This window comes from Pinus tabuliformis, chromosome 5_1 (genome assembly GCF_031772625.1).
Source record: "Pinus tabuliformis cultivar Carrire ecotype Pingquan chromosome 5_1, CPIR1, whole genome shotgun sequence".
Classification (NCBI taxonomy): Eukaryota; Viridiplantae; Streptophyta; class Pinopsida; order Pinales; family Pinaceae; genus Pinus; species Pinus tabuliformis.
Window position 1 is genome coordinate 406,092,625 of NC_142305.1, and position 19,453 is coordinate 406,112,077.

The 19,453-nt window shown below is 41.1% G+C and overlaps 1 protein-coding gene across 3 annotated transcripts in view; it reads left to right on the top strand.

The window, feature by feature from the left end:
* The first annotated feature begins 347 nt into the window (after positions 1-347).
* LOC149165207 (uncharacterized) overlaps positions 348-19,453 on the top strand; it is a 325,751-nt gene continuing 306,645 nt past the window's right edge. For 2 of the 3 annotated variants that reach the window (XM_089431090.1, XM_089431091.1), the window contains exons 1-3: positions 350-636; positions 879-940; positions 1,692-1,861. In XM_089431090.1, the coding sequence (XP_089287216.1) occupies positions 599-636; positions 879-940; positions 1,692-1,861 (270 nt within the window). In that variant the 5' untranslated portion in view covers positions 350-598. Of the gene's footprint in view, positions 637-878; positions 941-1,691; positions 1,862-19,453 lie in introns of all 3 variants that reach the window. The other variant, XM_089431092.1, reaches the window with a different exon arrangement.

Sequence of the window (19,453 nt, forward strand, 5' to 3'; positions counted from 1 at the left end):
CTAAATTTACCTTGATTTACATGAAAGGAAAAGCTCTTACTAAATTTATATATCCACCTTTATAATTTAATTCCAAAAAAGCACCAACTTAGTTTTACGTTGCACCACTTCAGTTTATAATTCCGCCCATCGGTAAAAAGGGTAAAAAGGGTTTTATGCTCCGGTTTTCATAGGGCGAATATTGTATTGCTATGTGGTGTGTAAATTGTAATTTACCGTGAGAAAGCGATTGATGCGATAACCGAGAATACACACGCGCACGACAAATAGATTTTCTCACGTGTAAGCCAACCGGATGATAATCGCCGTTGGATTGCAAAGTGGGAGCGTAAGTAAGTATGGTGGAAAGGCGCGGGGAAACAATTGACAGAGAAAAGCTTTTTCGACTAAAAAGCCATCCGCTCCGCTCCGTTTATAAAGTCCTTGGCGTCGCCTGCTCACCAATTTAATTCAAATCTCTCTAACGGAAATGAAAGAGCCGAAGTCTGGGAGTTTAATTTTAATTTTAGGCCAGCTGAGTAAGGCTGCACTGGTGCAAGAATCAATGCACTCAGGGAGGCTGCAAGAATCAATGCACTCATGGAGCGGCTGATCAGCTATGGGGATTCTTTCATGCTTTTGTGGATGCAGGGTCAGGTAATGGATACTTTATTTTTCCAACAAATTTCTGTAATAATGTCTGTTAGATTTGTTTAATTTTGTATTCCACCTATTATATTTATTTTCTTCTCTTCTTTGGTATTTTGCATATGCAATTTGCAGTCTATTTAGTGCCTAATGTATGTTGAGTAGGGATGATTGGCTGTGGGATAGGAATTATTATCTTCAAGGATTTATTCAGAACCTAATTTAGATGTGTTTCTGATTTCCATATCTAGGATACATTTTCATTTTGATGGATGCACAGCTCAGTCACTGACTAACGTTGCAGCCATGACAGGTATATTTCTTGTTTTTATTTTATATTCATATTCATGATTTATTCTTTGGTTTTGGTTCCAGAGCGGAATTTTCTTATCCTTCCTCATCAAAGCCATGACCCACCCTATCAATTTGCCATCCCTGCAATTGAACTGACTCTCCTCCCCTGTTTTGACGTGATTTCCTCACCTGTTTTTAATCGATTACATCTATTCTCTTCTTGCTATAGAGATTTTTTCTTGAGTAGGTATGATTGGCTGTGGGATAGGAATTATTATTTTCATGGATGCACAGCCCATCCACCGGGGTTTCTTAAAGGATTTATTCAGAACCTAATTTAGATGTGTTTCTGCTTTCCGCATCATGGATGCACAGCCCAGTCACTGACGAGCGTTGAAAGAAATTCTATCATTTTTATTGTTTTCCCACCGTATCACATTACACGCCAGCCCCTTCTTCTCCCAATCGAAGAAATAAATAACCGGCGAGGCGATTGAGGAAGCCAACTGACTACCAGGTAAGCTTCATTGTCTGGGTTTTATGTTATTTCGTTTTCTATATTTTGCCTCTTTTCACCCAAACCTTCTACTGTCCCGCTCATTCTTTGTTTCGCTTCCTTACTATGGCCTCATCCTCTTCATAAACTATCGTCTCAGGAAGCTGGTAATCTGTCTCCCATCTTTTATAACTCTGTTTTTCTAAATTTTCGTATAGAAATCTGCATAGCATAAAGTAATCTGAAACTCGATATTGTTGGCGTGAACGAACAGAGGACGAGAGTGAGTTTGAGTACAAAGAGGGTCCGAAGGGGTCTGAGCACTGGGGAGAACTCAAGGAGGAATGGAAGGCCCGCGGGAACGGGACGCATCAGTCTCCCATCGATGTGGTGAAGAGACATGCCATAATTTATCCGAACCTGGGCAGGCTCCGCAGAAAAACGGTACAATCTCAAACCCCTCTTTTCAATCCCTGCTATCCTAAATTACATTATTGCTATTTAGGCGTTGCTAAAGGGTTTTACATCGAAGTGTGCATTCATAGTTGAAGAAAAGAATAGTGCCAAGATGCCAAGGCAATAAACAATTTTTTCCACCATATTTCAAATATTTAGTACTCAGATTTAAATTAGTTTGGGCAATTTGCTCAGATTTTTCCATCACTTCTTTGCCCAACCTTTTCAACTCTTTAGATGTCGGAAACTTTGAGATCTAAGGGTTGTTTGGAAAATATCTATATGCCAATGCTGGGGAGTGAAGGAAAAGCTAACACAGTAAATGAAAGCTTTCCGACTACCAATGACCATTTTAAAGAGTAATTGTAATGCATGGCAGGTTAGCTCTTGCCTTCTACTGTAGAGTATTTGTATTAGATTACACCGCCACAACTTAAAGCCAATGATCGTTTAGGCACGTGGTAGATGAATATGTGAGTAAGCATTTAATGAAAATAACAACGACTCATTCTTCTTAGCCAGCTTTGAAGACAGGGCAAATAACCTATTCCTATTCAGGTTTGTTTGGACTTCATGATGAGAAATCCCGATTTTCATTTCCTGGAGACCCCAATCATTTTGGAACCTATTGACATCATCCTCATCCAATCTTTCACTCTCTTTGCACCTCTCAATTGCTCTTATTTTCATTTTAGAGCTGCCAAAACAACATGGATACCTGATTCCCTGACACACATTGATATCACTTTTATCTATCTTCTTCTGTACGTACAGCAATAGGTTTTCTTGAGGAATCCTAGTAGGATCCTTCAAAATTTACTTTCACTCATCAATTATTGTTCCATATAAGCTCTTCGAAAACCTATGAAACAAATTGTAGTAGTAATTGTCGTGGTACTTGAGGTGGTAGGGATGATTGTGTTGATCATCAAAGTGAAGGACTGTTATAGCCTCCAAAAGCTACAAATTGATTCAAATCTTCCTTGAAAATAAAGCCAACCCTCTTTCTCAGTTTAGTTGGTTTTGTTTTACTTGTCCTATATCAACAAAGATTCTTGTATGTATGCACCCTGGAAATTCTTTTATGTATGTAAGTGAGAATTACATCTCATAGTAAGCTTATTCCACCGGAATTAGAATCCTAAAAATATTGGTCATTTCACAACACAATGATATCTAGGTATGCATATTTTCTTTGCTTCCCCTCTTTTCTTGCTCTGTTAATGTAATATTGACCTCGATTGTTCGGCGTCAGCTTGAATGCCCAACCGACACGTCCCTTGGAAGAGACACGACGTTTCATGGAGGGTGACTCATATATATAAGATGATAGGAAAGGAGTTGGAACATCAATCAATCGAAGATCAACAACATGTCATCGCTAGAAAAGGGCACAACAAAAGAAGAAGATAGTTGGGTCACACGAAGGAGCTCGCTCTCTAAAGCAAGCCGCGGAAGAAAGTTGTGCAAGCTTGTGGAATGCAATATTGCTGAGAGTGGTACAACGTGGGGTATTTGTGTATTGAGGTTGTTTGTAGGTCGAAGGGCGAAAACATGGATTTTTATTGGGTTTGGTTGTGGGTTGCTAGTTGAAGGGTTGTAACTCTATTGTATAGTTGTATTTGTGAAGGGTTGTGGCAGCAAACTATTTGGAGTTCCTCCCAACCGAATCGAAGTCCATTTTAAACCGAAGTTTTGTGTATGGAAAATTTATAGTCAAAGAGAAGTTGGGAAATTGTTTTGGGAGTTCCCCCTCTCGTTTATTGAAGTGTTATTTATGTAAATGATTCATGTTGTATATGAATGAATGCGATTATAGCAGAACTTAAGTTAATTGAAGTAACCTATAGTTGAAGTTAAGCTTTGAAGTGGATGTTGTAGTGAGATTTGATTGAACACCGATTTCGCTAGTATAAGATACCGGTCTCGACATAGGGTACATGGGCTAGAGGCATAGTACAAGCATTAGAAAACTCAAGTTGGTTTCACCATTGAGGAGAAAGCGTGTCGGTAATGTACACCTCAGGGGACTCAGGAATCTCATAGCTTAGAGGAACCTCACCATGTTTTGAGGCTTATAACATGCCTTCGGGCGGGATATTGAGCTTGTTGATCCTACAAGATTTCATCCTTTGAGGGAAGACCCTATATCTTCAATGGTTTTGTTTACATTTGGCATACCTTGGTTATTGTCTTAGTCTCCTTTACCTTGTGGATGACAAGTGACTTTCTTGTAAATTTTCTAGGCTAAGGAGTTGGTGTTGCCTTTGCCTCTACTTGAGCCAACCCAAAAATATTATCATTGGACGTATATAGCTTGTTTGGACAATGAGATTACCATGTTTGAATTTTTAGCATGCAATAGTAGTCTCCCACTTGTGAATCATTCATGCCAATGGTGGGAATTAGTCTTTTCCATTTTTTTCTTTTTTCCTCTCTATATTTTCTCGTTTTTTAAACTCTATTTTTGATCACCTCACTAGTGATTGATTCCCTCTTAAGTCATTGTCATGAATAGGGCCCAACATGAGATACTTCTTCCTATATGGTTCTACTCAACATGCTCCCTCCTCCTTGTTACTTCCTTGGAACGCTAGTTTTGTTTGTTGCATCTTGTCGACTGCAGCTATGGGATTGCTTAATCATTTATCTAACACATCTTTCCGCTAATATTTTGCTCGTTGAATTTTCTAGTATCACCCTTGTGTCGATTTGGAGGAAGATGTTAATAGATGGATTGAGAGTTTCGAGGAGGAATAAGACCGAGAAGAGGATGTATATGGAGGGATGTTCGTGGATTGGGATGGAACCGTGAAGTCAAATATACTAGGCCATAACGATCCAATTTCGATGAAGTTGATGGAAGAGAGTATGGGTAGGTGTTCCTAGCCACCTTTGATAAATTATATTGTAGAGAAGTATGGAGGGTTCATACTGTTGAGAAATCTAAGACATCAATAGTTAGGTGATTTCTCTACTTATGATAATTGCTTGTGATAGTCTTTTTACTTCTTGATTACGATCTTCTCTTCTTGAGTTATTATTGTGTTATTTTCATCAAGACAATTATGAAATCATGAACAATAAAGAGACAAGAGACATAGTATATAGGCTTGTCAGTCAGGGCCAAAACCTCTCCCTCTTTGAGAGGAAAACCCAAACGAAATTCTTCTTATAGATCTTCAATTGATGAATACGAAGACCATGACAAAGACCTATGATGCTAGAGGCCTCCCAAGACCAAGTCACTAGCCTACTCTTCAACGCTGCTCTTCCTCTTCCTCTTTTTGTCCCGACCTGTTCTTGTAGGTCTGTAGCCATACAACATAAACCCTAGATGATTTTCGCTCCTTGAATAGTCTCCTAAAGAGGGAGACTCCTTTTACTTCCCTACTCGGCTACCTAGAGCGAAGTCCTTTCCAAAACTTGATAACCCTTGTATGACTGCAAACTTCGGTCTATCCTTGCCAACTTTGGATCTGCAATCTCTTGCACGTGTGATGGTAATCTGGCCCAAAAACAATCCACCAATGATGACCCTTTCCTTCGCTATCTTCTCTTCCTTCTTCATTGATTTAGAGGCTCTTTCTTCGTATGTTTCTCACATTTCTTCTTAGACTTGCTTCACCGAATTGCTTGCTTCCAAATGAGGCCGAGCATGGGTATATATAGTCGTTGGTCAGGACTGTTTAGGCCGACATGTTCCCTTGGAGAAAGGCCGACTTCATCTTCTAGATTTATCTCTTTGTTGTAGGCCGACTTGAGTGAGGGCTAGTTACAAGGTCTTGGAGGGTTACAAAGACAAGTATGACTCTTTACAATGTGTAACATGCCTTCATTACATGACAATGACTCTTTAGACTTTTATGACTAGATGACAATATCCCTAAGGGCTCTCAATGGGAGCCTCGACTAAAAATAAAATCTCTTGCTCATGAAACCCATGATGCAAGCATTACAATAATTTTATTTTTCTTCTTTACATCCCTTACATAAAATCACAATTACATGTCATTATGAAGATCGAACCTAGTTACACTTTTCAACACATGCCAGGTATGTGTGGATTCTTCTCGGAGATGAAGAGAGATGGCCTTGTGATGTGGAAAGGGAAGTCGTATGACTTCCCCACACCACCATCTTTTTGAAGATCATGAAGGAGATGGGCTCACTATAACTTGCTTGTGATGGTGAGACCCCTAGGATCTTGAGATGCCATTTTATGACGCCTCATGATGAACAAAATCGGAGGAAATATTGTGTGACAGGGAAGAGGTGACAATGGTTGCACGTGTTTGGGTGCATGTGTTCTTGTGGAGTTGATGCTACGGTCAGATAGCTACCTGAATAGTCAATTGCACGAGGGGATCCAACACATGTCATTCTTGCAAGTTGCGATACATGAATAGAAATGGTATATATGTTGGAGAGGAGATTCTTTTTATATTGATGAATACAATTGATGCAAAGGTTGTTTATGATGACAATCTTCAAGCTTTGGCTAAGAAATTTGTCCAGGGGTGTGCTGTCGAGGGTGACAACCATCTTGAAGTGGGGGGGTGGGGGTATGTCAAGCCCATATTCTAGGCATCCGAGCACGCCTAAGTTAGGGCGAGTCGAGTTAGGTGGAATGGCTTGGTCGACACAAAGAGCACGCCCGAGATGAGTTCGATGGAAAGAATTCGGTGAGACAAGCACATGAAGAATGCACCTGAGATGAGTTTAGTAGAATGATTGGAAGAAATTGGAGAGTCGACATGATGAGGGTGCCTAGCCGAGGTGCACCTGATCGAAGATAAGGCCCACCTAGCTGAGATGCACCCAACCGACGACATGGTGTGCCCATCTGAGATGCGCCCGACTGATGACAAGGTGTGCCCATCTAAGACGTTCCCGCCTAAGTTCGCAATGTACGCGACCGAGGTTGAGACGTGAAGGCACATGACTGAAGGTGAACCAAAGGAAAGTTTGTATGCGACAAAGGATGCTGCATAATTTGGGGTTTATGGTCGGCTTGAACGAAGGAAGGTTGGCTCGAACGTCCAACCAACACATCCCTTGTAAGAGACATGACTGTTCATGGAGGGTGACTCATATATATAAGATTTGAGGAGAGGACATCAATCAATCGAAGATCAACAACCTCTCATTACAAGACAAGAAGGAGACAATGAAGGAAGAAGAGAGTTGGGTCTCACGTAGGAGCTTGCTCTCGAAAGCAAGTTGCGGAAGGAAGTTGTGCAAGCTTGTGGAACGAAGTATTGTTGAGGGTGGTACACCATGGGGTATTTTTGTATTAAAGTTGTGTGTAGGTCGAAGGGCTGCAACTTGGTTATGTTTTTGGGTTTGGTTGTGGGTTGCTAGTTGAAGTGTTTGTAGTCCGGTTACTGTATATTTGTAGTAGTGAAGGGTTGTTGTAGGGAAATGTTTGGAGTTTGGCCGAATCAAACCAAAGTCCATTATAAACCGCAGTTTTGTAGTCAAAGAGCAATTAGAAAATTGTTTTGAGAGTTCCCCCTCTCTTTTATTGAAGTGTTATTTCTGTACATAATTCGTGGTGTTTATGAATGAATGTGATTATTGTTGAAGTTAAGTTAATTGAAGTAAACTCTAATTGAAGTTAAGTTTTGAAGTGGCTATTGTACTGAGATTTCATTGAATAGTAATTTCGCAAGTATAAGATATCAGTCTCGCTACAGGGTACATGGGCTAGAGGCATAGTATGAGCATTAGTAAACGCAAGTTGCTTTCGTTATTGAGGAGAAAGTGCATCGGTACCGCACACCTTAGGGGACTCGGGAAGCTCACAGCTCAGAGGTGCGCCCTGGGGGCATGACACCCACATTTTGATGCTAGACATTGGCTTTCCTGAGGGAAGTTATTTCTAGGAGGGAAACCTCACCATGTTTTGAAGCTTATACCATGCCTTCGGGAGGGATATTGAACCACTTGATCCTAAAAGACTTCAACCTTTGGGGAACGACCCTCTATCTTCGATGGTTTTGTTTACATTTGGAATACCTTGTTTATTGTCTTAGTCTCCTTTACCTTGTGGATGCAAAGTGACTTTCTTGTAATTTTTCTAGGTTGAGGAGTTGGTGTTGCCTTTGCCTCTACTTGAGCCAAACCAAAAATATTATCAGTGGAGGTATATACCTTGCTTGGACAATTAGATTACCATGTTTGAATTTTTATCATACAACAATAGTCTCCTACTTTTGAATCATTCATGGCAATGGTGGGAATTAGTCTTTTTCATTTATTTAATTTTATTTTGCCTCTCTCTATATTTTCTCATTTTGTCAACTCTATTTTTGGTTAGCTCACTAGTGATTGATTCCCTCTAAGTCATTTTCATGAGTGGTCCCAACTTGAGATACTTCTTCCAAGATGGTACTCTAGTCACTATGCTCCTTCCTCGTTACTTCCTTGGAACGTTGGTTTTGGTTGTTGCATCCTGTAGACTGTAGCTATGGGATTGCTTAATCATTTATCCAACACATTCTTCCTGTAATCTTTTGCTTCTTGATTTAGCTAGTACCACCCTAGTGTCTTAACCAATTTTCTCTCTTTCTATATCTACCTTTTTCTATTGTTTTCATTCTTCTTTTCTCATTCTCTCAACATCTACATGCTCATGTTAGATATTTTTGTCTTCACTGGTATGTCACTAGTTCATCACGTCTCACAACTTTGCTTGTTTTGTGATAGCATTGTCTCATGTAGCCGTTTCTTTTGCCTCTTGAAAGTCACTTCTTCTCATGCTAGAGCTACCATGGTGATCATATTTCCAAATCTTGCCTTCATTGGTGCTTCACAGGTCTTTGTATCTCTTGCACCCTAGGTAGCTACTGGTGGGCATAACTATCTTATAGTTTCATAGTATTTCATGAACTTTGCCGCTTTATATGATCTTTATTTCCATCTATTTTTCAATTGACGAGGTCACTTGGTTGATTACGAGGATATACTCTTACCTTGGAAACATCCTTCAATAAGCTCCAACATCAAGGCATCTCTTTTCTTCAGTGAATTATAAGTATCGTAATTCTAACTATTCTTCCTTGGCTTTTTGCATTTCATTTATGCTTCTTGGTTAACACTACTCTTATCTAGCTTGTGTAGCATAGACACCATTTTATGTATGCGACGCGTTCTGGCTTGGAACTATCGGAGATGATTCTATGATTGTTCATGTGGCATCACATTTCATGGGGAAATTTCATAGTTGACGTGGTAGTACACATATGCGATGACATTGGTCACATCATTCAAGGCCCAGATAGGCAAACTTTGCATGCATGGGCATTTGTTGACATTCTGTATTGAATATCCTGGAATGACCTCCTATTTCATCATCTTTATAGCTATTTTGCATAGGAATAGAGCTCCAAACCCTTTGTGGAGACATCTAGTTACTATCTGGGAACATGTGCCTTGATTATTTTTGATTTGTAGAGGGTCATTTCATAAGTTTTGGAGGTTAGTTGCATGATTTTTTAAGATATATTCTTACGTCTGAATCCTCTCCTTGGACTTATGAGCTATTTTGGAGAAGCTTTCAACATATTTGGTCCTTTTCACCTGAAGCGTGCGGACCTCCCACTATCAAGCCCTCAGGTTTAGGCACTCGAATGTGCTTGATTTAGGCTGAGTCAAGTTTTGTGGAATGACTTGGACGACGCGAAGAGTTCACTCGAGATGTGTTCGGTGGAACGAATTTTGTGAGACAGGCACAGGAAGAGCGTGCCCAAGATGAGTTCGCTGGAACAATTGGAACGACTTGGTGAGTTAGCACGACAAGGGTATGGAGCTAGGGCATGCTCTATTGAAGACAAGGCTCCTCTAGCCGAAGACAAGGTGTGACCAGCAAAGACACGCCCATCCGATTTGGGAAGGCACACAACCGAAGATCAACGTGAAGAGGATTATATTGCAGAAAAGTATGGAGGGTTCATACCAGGTATGGGTGGATTCTTCTCGGAGATGAGGAGAGATGGCCTTGTGATGTGGAAAGGGAAGTTGTATGACTTCCCCACAACACCATCTTTTTGAATCTCATGAAGGATATGGACTTATTGTCACTTGCTCAAGATGGTGAGACCCCTAGAAGCTTGAGGTGCCATTTAATGGCGCCTCATGTTGAGCATAGTCGGAGGAGATTGTGTGACATGGAACAGGTGACAATGGTTGCACATGTTTGTGTGCATGTGTTCTTGTGGAGTTGATGCTACAGTCAGATTAGCTACCTGACTAGTCGATTGCACAAGGGGATCCAACACATGTCATTATTACAGGTTGCGATACATGCATAGGCATGGGATATATGTCAGAGAGGAGATTCTTTTGTATTGATGAAGACAGTTGATGTGAAGGTTGTTCATGATGAGGTCAGTCTTCAGGATTTGGTTAAGAAATTTGTCGGGGTACGTTGTCGAGGACAACAACCATTTTGACGTGGGGGAGGATGTCAAGACCTTAGGCTAGGCACCTGAGCACACCTGAGTTAGGCCAAATCGAGTTCGGTGGAACGACTTGGTTGGCGTGAAGGGCACGCTTGAGACGAGTTCGATGGAGAGACTTTGGTTAGACGAGTGCACGAGGAACGCACTTGAGATGAGTTTGGTGGAGTGATTGGAACAAATTTGAGAGTCGACAAGACGAAGGTGCCTAGCGGAGGTGCACTTGACCAAAGACAAGGTACGCCCGATTGAAGACAAGGCGTGCCGAGCTGAGACGCGCCCACCCGAGTTGCTAAGGTACACGACCGAGGATGAGACGCGAAGGCAAACGACCTAAGTTGCACGTAACGCCGAAATGTTTTAGAGTTTCTAGAACGGGTACGTTTAGAAACGTCACCTACCAAAAATGGAAGCGTCAGCTGAAACGTCATATATGTCTATATATATATATATAAAGGTTATAAGTAAGTGAATAACACATTATCTTGCAAGAAAAAAGGGAATAAGATCCATAGATGACAATTTAGAAGGAAAACCAAGTCTATATTAACTCTCTACAAGATCACATGATGGTCGAGTTTCGGTCAGGTTTCGACTGAGTTTCAGAGTTTCGGGTACGGGTACGGCCCGAAACGTCGGGTTCCTAGAAGTTTCGTGCAACATAGCAAATGAATGACAATGAACTGAAGGAAAGTTTGTATGCGACAAATGATGTGACATAATTTGGAGTTTACGGTCGGCTCGAATGCCCAACAGACACGTCCCTTGGAAGACAGAGGACGTTTCATGGAGGGTGACTCGTATATATAAGATGATAGGAAAGGAGTTCGAACATCAATCAATCGAGGATCAACAACATGTCATCGCTAGAAAAGGGGACAACGAAAGAAGAAGATAGTTGGGTCTCACGAAGGAGCTCGCTCTCTAAAGCAAGCCGCGGAAGAAAGTTGTGCAAGCTTGTGGAACGCAATATTGCTAAGAGTAGTACAATGTGGGGTATTTGTGTATTGAGGTTGTTTGTAGGTCGAAGGGCGAAAACTTGGATTTTTATTGGGTTTGGTTGCGGGTTGCTAGTTGAAGGGTTGTAACTCGATTATTGTATAGTTGTATTTGTGAAGGGTTGTGGCAACAAACTATTTGGAGTTCCTCCCAACCGAATCGAACACCATTTTAAACCGAAGTTTTGATTATGGAAAATTTATAATCAAAGAGGAGTTGGGAAATTGTTTTGGGAGTTCCCCCTCTCGTTTATTGAAGTGTTATTTATGTACATGATTCATGTTGTATATGAATGAATGCGATTATAGCTGAACTTAAGTTAATTGAAGTAACCTATAGTTGAAGTTAAGTTTTGAAGTGGTTGTTGTAGTGAGATTTGATTGAACACCAATTTCGCAAGTATAAGATATTGGTCTCGACTTAGGGTAGATGGGCTAGAGGTATAGTACGAGCATTAGAAAACTCAAGTTGGTTTCACCATTGAGGAGAAAGCGCGTTGGTGCTGTACACCTTAGGGGACTCAGGAATCTCATAGCTTAGAGGTGCGTGCTAGTGGCGTGACACCCAGATTTTGAGGCTAGTCATTGGCTTGCCTGAGGGAAGTTATTTCTAGGAGTAAAACCTCACCATGTTTTGAGGCTTCTAACATGCCTTCGTGGGGGATATTGAGCCTGTTGATCCTACAAGATTTTTTCCTTTGGGGGACGACCCTCTATCTTCGATGGTTTTGTTTACATTTGGCATACCTTGGTTATTGTCGTAGTCTCCTTTACCTTGTGGATGACAAGTGACTTTCTTGTAAATTTTCTAGGCTAAGGAGTTGGTGTTGCCTTTGCTTGTACTTGAGCCAACCCAAAAATATTACCAGTGGAGGTATATAGCTTGTTTGGACAATGAGATTACCATGTTTGAATTTTTAGCATGCAATAGTAGTCTCCCACTTGTGAATCATTCATGCCAATGGTGGGAATCAATCTTTTCCATTTTTTTCTTTTTTCCTCTCTATATTTTCTCATTTTTTAACTCTATTTTTGGTCAGCTCACTAGTGATTGATTCCCTCTTAAGTCATTGTCATGAATAGGGCTCAACTTGAGATACTTCTTCCTATATGGTTCTAGTCAACATGCCCCCTCCTCCTTGTTACTTCCTTGGAATGCTAGTTTTGTTTGTTGCATCCTGTAGACTGCTAATATTTTGCTCCTTGACTTTGCTAGTACCACCCTTGTGTTGATTTGGAGGAAGAAGATGTTAATAGTTGGATTGAGAGTTTCGAGCAGGAATAAGACAGAGAAGAAGATTGAGAAAGGCCGACTTCATCTTCTACATTTATCTCTTCATTGTAGGCCGACTTGAGTGAGGGCTGGTGACAAGGTCTTGGAGGGTTACTTACAAAGACAAGTATGACTCTTTAAAATGTGTAACATGCCTTCATTGCATGACAATGACTATTTAGACTTTTATGACTAGATGACAATATCCCTAAGGGCTCTCAATGGGAGCCTCGACTAAAAATAAAATCTCTTGCTCATGAAACCCATGATGCAAGCATTATAATAATTTTATTTTTCTTCTTTACGTCCCTTATATAAAATCACAATTACATGTCATTATGAAGATCGAACCTAGTTACACTTTTCAATACATACCGGGTATGTGTGGATTCTTCTCGGAGATGAAGAGAGATGGCCTTGTGATGTGGAAAGGGAAGTCGTATGACTTCTCCACACCACCATATTTTTGAAGCTCATGAAGGAGATGGGCTCACTGTAACTCGCTTGTGATGGTGAGACCCCTGGGAGCTTGAGATGCCATTTTATGGCGCCTCATGATGAACAAAATCGGAGGAAATATTGTGTGACAGGGAAGAGGTGACAATGGTTGCACATGTGTTCTTGTGGAGTTGATGCTAAGGTCAGATTAGCTCCCTGACTAGTCAATTGCACGAGGGGATCCAACACATGTCATTCTTACAGGTTGCGATACATGAATAGACATGGTATATATGTTGGAGAGGAGATTCTTTTTATGTTGATGAATACAATTGATGCAAAGGTTGTTTATGATGACAATCTTCAAGCTTTGGTTAAAAAGTTTGTCCAGGGGTGTGTTTTCGAGGACGACAACCATCTTGAAGTGGGGGGGGTGTGGGGGGATGTCAAGCCCATATTCTAGGCACTCGAGCACGCTTGAGTTAGGGAGAGTCGAGTTAGGTGGAACGGCTTGGTCGTCACAAAGAGCGCGCTCGAGTTGAGTTTGATGGAAAGAATTCGGTGAGACAAGCACATGAAGAACGCACCCGAGATGAGTTCGGTAGAATGATTGGAAGAAATTGGAGAGTCGACACGACGAGGGTGCCTAGCTAAGGTGCACCTAATCGAAGATAAGGCCCACCTATCTAAGATGCACCGAACCGACGACATGGTGTGCCCATCTTAGACGCGCCCGACTGACGACAAGGTGTGCCCAGCTAAGACGTTTCCGCCTGAGTTCGGAACGTACGTGACCGAGGTTGAGACGTGAAGGAACATGATCGAAGGTGAACCAAAGGAAATTTTGTATCGAGAAAGGATGCTGCATAATTTGGGGTTTGTGGTCGGCTTGAACAAAGGAAGTTTTGCTCGAACGTCCAACCAACACATCCCTTGGAAGAGACACGACTGTTCATGGAGGGTGACTCATATATATAGGATTTGAGGAGAGGACATCAATCAGCCGAAGATCAACAACCTCTCATCGCAAGACAAGAAGGAGACAATGAAGGAAGAAGAGAGATGGGTCTCATGAAGGAGCTTGCTCTCTTAAGCAAGCTTCGGAAGGAAGTTGTGCGAGCTTGTGGAAATTAGTATTGTTGAGGGTGGTACGTCATGGGGTATTTTTGTATTAAGGTTGTGTGCAGGTCGAAGGGCTGCAACTTGGTTATGTTTTTGGGTTTGGTTGTGGGTTGCTAGTTGAAGTGTTTGTGACTCGGTTACGATATATTTGTATTAGTGAAGGGTTGTTGTAGGGAAATGTTTGGAGTTTGGCCGAACCGAACCAAAGTCCATTATTAACCGAAGTTTTGTATATTGAAGTTTTATAGTTAAAGAGCAGTTAGCAAATTGTTTTGAGAGTTCCTCCTCTCGTTTATTGAAGTGTTATTTCTGTACATAATTCGTGGTGTTTATGAATGAATGTGATTATTGCTGAAGTTAAGTTAATTGAAGTAAATTGTAATTGAAGTTAAGTTTTGAAGTGGCTATTGTACTGAGATTTCATTGAACAATAATTTCGCAAGTATAAGATATCAGTCTCGTTACAGGGTACATGGGCTAGAGGCATAGTATGAGCATTAGTAAACGCAAGTTGGTTTCGCCATTGAGGAGAAAGCGCATTGGTACTGCATACCTTAGGGGACTCGGAAAGCTCACAACTCAGAGATGTGCCCTAGGGGCATGACACCCACATTTTGATGCTAGACATTGGCTTGCCTGAGGGAAGCTATTTCTTGGAGGGAAACCTCACGATGTTTTGAGGCTTATACTTCGGGAGGGATATTGAGCTACTTGATCCTAAAAGACTTCAACCTTTGGGGAACGACCCTATATCTTCGATGGTTTTGTTTACATTTGGAATACCTTGCTTATTGTCTTAGTCTCCTTTAGTTGGTGTTGCCTTTGCCTCTACTTGAGCCAAAGCAAAAATATTATAAGTGGAGGTATATACCTTGGTTGGACAATTAGATTACCATGTTTGAATTTTTATCATACAATAATAGTCTCCCACTTTTGAATCATTCATTGCAATGGTAAGAATTAGTCTTTTTCATTTATTTTATTTTATTTTACCTCTCTCTATATTTTCTCATTTTGTCAACTCTATTTTTGGTCACCTCACTAGTGATTGATTCCCTCTAAGTCACTGTCATGAGTGGGCCCAACTTGAGATACTTCTTCCAAGATGGTACTAGTCACCATGCTCCTTCCTCGTTACTTCCTTGGAACGTTGGTTTTGGTTGTTGCATCCGTTAGACTGTAGTTATGGGATTGCTTAATCATTTATCCAACACATTGTTCCTCTAATCTTTTGCTCCTTGATTTAGCTAGTACTACCCTAGTGTCGTAACCAATTTTCTCTCTTTCTATATCTACCTTTTTCTATTGTTTTCATTCTTCTTTTCTCATTCTCTCAACACCTACATACTCATGTTAGATATTTTTGTCTTCACTGGTATGTCACTAGTTCATCACAACTCAGACCTTTGCTTGTTTTGTGATAGCATTGTCTCATGTAGCTGTTGCTTTTGCCTCTTGAAAGTCACTTCTTCTCATGCTATAGCTACCATGGTGATCATATTTCCAAATCTTGCCTTCATTAGTGCTTCACAGGTCTTTGTATCTTTTGCACCCTAGGTAGCTATTGGCGGGCATAACTATCTTGTAGTTTCATAGCTATTTCATGAAATTTGCCACTTTATATGACCTTTATTTCCGTCTATTTTACAGTTGATGATATAGGTCACTTGCATGCTTTTTAAGATATGTTCTTACGTTTGAAACCTCTCCTTGGACTTATGAGCTATTTTGGAGGAGCTTTCAACATCTTTGGCCCTTTTCACTTGACGCGTGCAAACCTCCCACTATCAAGCCCTCATGCTTAGGCACTCGAATGTGCTTGATTTAAGCAGAGTCAAGTTTGGTGGAATGACTTGGGTGACACGAAGAGTGCACTCGAGATGAGTTCAGTGGAACGAATTTGGTGAGACATGCATAGGAAGAGCGTGCCCAAGATGAGTTCGGTGGAACAATTGGAACGACTTGGTGAGTTAGCACGACAAGGGTACCCAACTAGGGCACGCTTTGTCGAAGCCAAGGCTCCTCCAGCTGAAGACAAAGTGTGACCAGCAAAGATGCGCCCATCCAATTTGGGAAGGCACACAACCGAAGATCAACGTGAAGAGGATTATATTGCAGAAAAGTATGGAGGGTTCATACCAGGTATGGGTGGATTCTTCTTGAAGATGATGTGAGATGGCCTTGTGATATGGAAAGGGAAGTTGTATGACTTCCCCACAACACCATCTTTTTGAATCTCATGAAGGAGATGGGTTTATTGTCACTTGCTCGAGATGGTGAGACCCCTGGGAGCTTGAGATGCCATTTAATGGCGCCTCATGTTGAGCATAGTCAGAGGAAAGATTGTGTGACATGGAAGAGGTGACAATGGTTGCACATATTTGGGTGCATGTGTTCTTGTGGAGTTGATGCTACAGTCAAATTAGCCACCTGACTAGTCGATTGCACAATGGATCCAAAACATGTCATTCTTATAGGCATGGGATATATTTCGGAGACGAGATTCTTCTGTATTGATGAAGACAATTGATGCGAAGTTTGTTCATGATGAGCTCAGTCTTCAGGATTTGGTTAAGAAATTTGCTGAGGGGTGCGTTGTCGAGGACGACAACCATTTTGACGTGGGGGAGGATGTCAAGCCCTTAGGCTAGGCACCCGAGCACACCTGAGTTAGGCCGAGTCGAGTTCGGTGGAACGACTTGGTTGGTGTGAAGTGTGCACTTGAGACGAGTTCGATGGAAAGACTTTTGTGAGACGAGTGCACAAGGAACACAGCTGAGATGAGTTTGGTGGAATGATTGGAACAAATTTGAGAGTCGACACGATGACGGTGCCTAGCTGATGTGCACTCGACCAAAGACAAGGTACACCCGACCGAAGACAAGGTGTGCCAAGGTGAGACGCGCCCACCCAAGTTACTAAACACGACCGAGGATGAGACGCGAAGGCAAACGACCTAAGTTGCACGAAACGCCGAAACGTTTCATAGTTTACGAAACGGGTACGTTCAGGAATGTCACCTCCCAAAAATGTAAATGTCAGGTGAAACGTCATATATGTCTCGATATATATAAAAGAGGTTATAGGTAAGTGAATAACACATTATCTTGCAAGAAAAAAGGGAATAAAAACCATAGATGACAATTTAGAAGGAAAACGAAGTCTATATTAACTCTCTACATGATCACATGATGGTCGCGTTTTGGTCAAGTTTCGACTGAGTTTCGGAGTTTCAGGTATGGGTACGGACCGAAACGTCGGGTTCCTAGAAGTTTCGTGCAACATAGCAAACGACCCACAGTGAACTGAAGGAAAGTTTGTATGCGACAAATGATGTGACATAATTTAGTGTTTAAGGTCGGCTTGAATGCCCGACCGACACGTCCCTTGGAAGAGACACGACGTTTCATGGAGAGTGACTCATATATATATAAGATGATAGGAAAGGAGTTAGAACATCAAACAACCGAAGATCAACAACATGTCATCGCTAGAAAAGGAGACAACGAAAGAAGAAGATAGTTGGGTCTCACGAAGGAGCTCGCTCTATAAAGCAAGCAGCGAAAGGAAGTTGTGCAAGCTTGTGGAACGCAATATTGCTGAGAGTGGTACAACGTGTGGTATTTGTGTATTGAGGTTGTTTGTAGGTCGAAGGGCGAAAATTTGGATTTTATTGGGTTTGGTTGCTAGTTGAGGGGTTGTAACTCGATTATTTTATATTCGTATTTGTGAAGGGTTGTGGCAGCAAACTATTTGGAGTTCCTCCCAACCGAATTGAAGTCCATTTTAAACTGAATTTTTGTGTGTGGAAAATTTATAGTCAAAGAGGAGTTGGGGAATTGTTTTGGGAGTTCCCCCTCTCGTGTATTGAGTGTTATTTATGTACATGATTCATGTTGTATATGATTGAATGCGATTATAGCTGAACTTAAGTTAATTGAAGTAAACTATAGTCGAAGTTAAGCTTTGAAGTGGTTGTTGTAGTGAGATTTGATTGAACACCAATTTCACAAGTATAACATATCGGTCTCGACATAGGGTACATGGGCTAGAGGCATAGTACGAGCATTAGAAAACTCAAGTTGGTTTCACCATTGAGGAGAAAGCGCATCAGTGTTGTACACCTCAAGGGACTCAAGAATCTGATAGCTTAGAGGTACGCGCTAGTGGTGTGACACCCAAATTTTGATGCTAGACATTGACTTGCCTGAGGGAAGTTATTTGTAGGAACAAAACCTCACCATGCTTTGAGGCTTATAACATGCCTTTGGGAGGGATATTGAGCTTGTTGATCCTACAAGATTTCATCCTTTGGGGGACGACCCTCTATCTTTGATGGTTTTGTTTACATTTGGCATACCTTGGTTATTGTCTTAGTCTCCTTTACCTGGTGGATGACAAGTGACTTTCTTGTAAATTTTCTAGGCTAAGGAGTTGGTGTTGGCTTTGCCTCTACTTGAGCCAACCCAAAAATATTATCAGTGGAGGTATATAGCTTACAATGAGATTACCATGTTTGAATTTTTAGCATGCAATAGTAGTCGCCCACTTGTGAGTCGTTCATGCCAATGGTGGGAATTAGTCTTTTCCATTTTTTTCTTTTTTCCTCTCTATATTTTCTCCTTTTTTTAACTCTATTTTTGATCACCTCACTAGTGATTGATTCCCGCTTAATTCATTGTCATGAATAGGACCCAACTTGAGATACTTCTTCCTATATGGTTCTAGTCAACATGCTCCCTCCTCCTTGTTACTTTCTTGGAACACTAATTTTGTTTGTTGCATCCTGTAGACTGCAACTATGGGATTGCTTAATCATTTATCCAACACATCTTTCCTCTAATATTTTTCTCCTTGACTTTGCTAGTACCACCCTTGTTGATTTGGAGGAAGAAGATGTTAATAGGTTGATTGAGAGTTTCGAGTAGGAATCAGACCGAGAAGAGGATGTATATGGAGGGATGTATTTTGGAACCTGTTGACGTCACCCTCATCCAATCTTGCACTTTCTTTGTAGCTCTCAATTGGTCTTATTTTCATTTTAGAGCTGCCACAACAACATGGATACGTGATTCCCTGACACACACATTGATATCACTTTTATCTGTCTTCTTCTGTATGTACAACAATAAGTTTTCTTGAGGAATCCTAGTAGGGTCCTTCAAAATTTACTTTCACTCATCAATTATTGTTCCATATAAGCTCTTCGAAAACCTATGAAACAATTTGTAGTAGTAACTGTCATGGTACTTGAGGCGGTAGGGATGATTGTGTTGATCATCAAAGT